This window comes from Aureococcus anophagefferens (assembly GCF_000186865.1).
Source record: "Aureococcus anophagefferens unplaced genomic scaffold AURANscaffold_1016, whole genome shotgun sequence".
NCBI lineage: Eukaryota > Pelagophyceae > Pelagomonadales > Pelagomonadaceae > Aureococcus > Aureococcus anophagefferens.
In genome coordinates, this window is record NW_008706211.1 from 1 (window position 1) to 1,121 (window position 1,121).

The 1,121-nt window shown below is 47.8% G+C and overlaps 1 protein-coding gene across 1 annotated transcript in view; it reads left to right on the forward strand.

Annotated features, from left to right (window-relative positions):
- Positions 1–202: 202 nt before the first annotated feature.
- AURANDRAFT_69155 (hypothetical protein) overlaps positions 203–1,121 on the forward strand; it is a gene marked incomplete at both ends in the record, with an annotated part of 3,080 nt that continues 2,161 nt past the window's right edge. The window contains 5 exons of the mRNA XM_009044908.1: positions 203–207; positions 457–594; positions 681–735; positions 786–881; positions 910–976. Coding sequence (XP_009043156.1) covers positions 203–207; positions 457–594; positions 681–735; positions 786–881; positions 910–976 — 361 coding nt within the window. The remainder of the gene's footprint in view (positions 208–456; positions 595–680; positions 736–785; positions 882–909; positions 977–1,121) is intronic.

Consider the following 1,121-nt stretch of genomic DNA (forward strand, 5'->3'; position numbering starts at 1 on the left):
TCGAATAAAAATCTTCCTGTCAGAGAGTCATAAAATAAAATTTTGCTTTTCTTTCGAGCCTCTTTGCGGAATGTCGTCGAAGTAAAGAAGTAACCAAAAGGTTCGTTCACATTCGACTTGTCGCACGCAATCGTGGAAGCATAATCGCGATCACACTGCCATCGCAGTGAAGTCTGAATCGCCTGATTACATTTGATGCCAGAACCGGTATTCAGCGGGTTGCCGAACCAACTGTAGCAAGCCATTGCTAGCGCCACACAGATGAACTCAAAATTCTACTATTTTGTTGCATATGGAGCAGTTGAAGTGATCATGAGCCTGGTTAGGGCCCACCCCAGGGATCGTCCATAGCTCGATTATATGAGATTGCTGAGTTTTGACATGGCTCGATTAACTGAGATTGCTGTGGCCCGGACGCTGATGTTGAGGAATGATTAAGATATCAAAATGATATAGTTGGATTAGGGGCTGGCCGTCGGGTTCCATAGTGTTAGCAAGATTACGACCCCGGGCAGTGTTTAATGCGAATCTCCGCGGGCGCACTGTGGCAGAAAAAATCTACTCCACTGCGTTCCGTATCAAAAAAAAAGATAGGTAATATATGTCCACGTGTAGAAAGTTAGGATAGTTTACTAGCTTCCTAACGTCGCTATGACGTCAGTCAAGCTGCTATCCAGCAGGTGCACTGTCCGACGACTGTGCAACCTCGCTGAGCCTGGTGCTACCTGGCTCAGAGTTCACTGAAGAGTTTAGCTATCAATGCGTTCCTATTAAGTTTGCTATAGCCCGTAATACCATTCTCTTTACACATCTCTTTCAATTCTGGCACCGTGACAGGGCAAGCAGCTGTGTTGAGGTCCGAGGTTGAAGCGGCGGGATATGTAACACCTCCCTGGCATTACCCTGCAGCTAGGTCTGCCAGAGCGGCTGCCCTTTGCGCGGATTCCTCATCGTAATTACAGCCGTAAAGCCAAAAGTTAAATATTTTTAAGCCGAGCTCGACCATCAAACCGGATAGCGAGCCACTCGCCGGCAAAACCCGCAGAGTTAAATCTGTATCCATTTACGCCGCTTCAATGTCGCCCTGCGGCCTATCTGCAGGGCAACGCTCGTGCCACTAT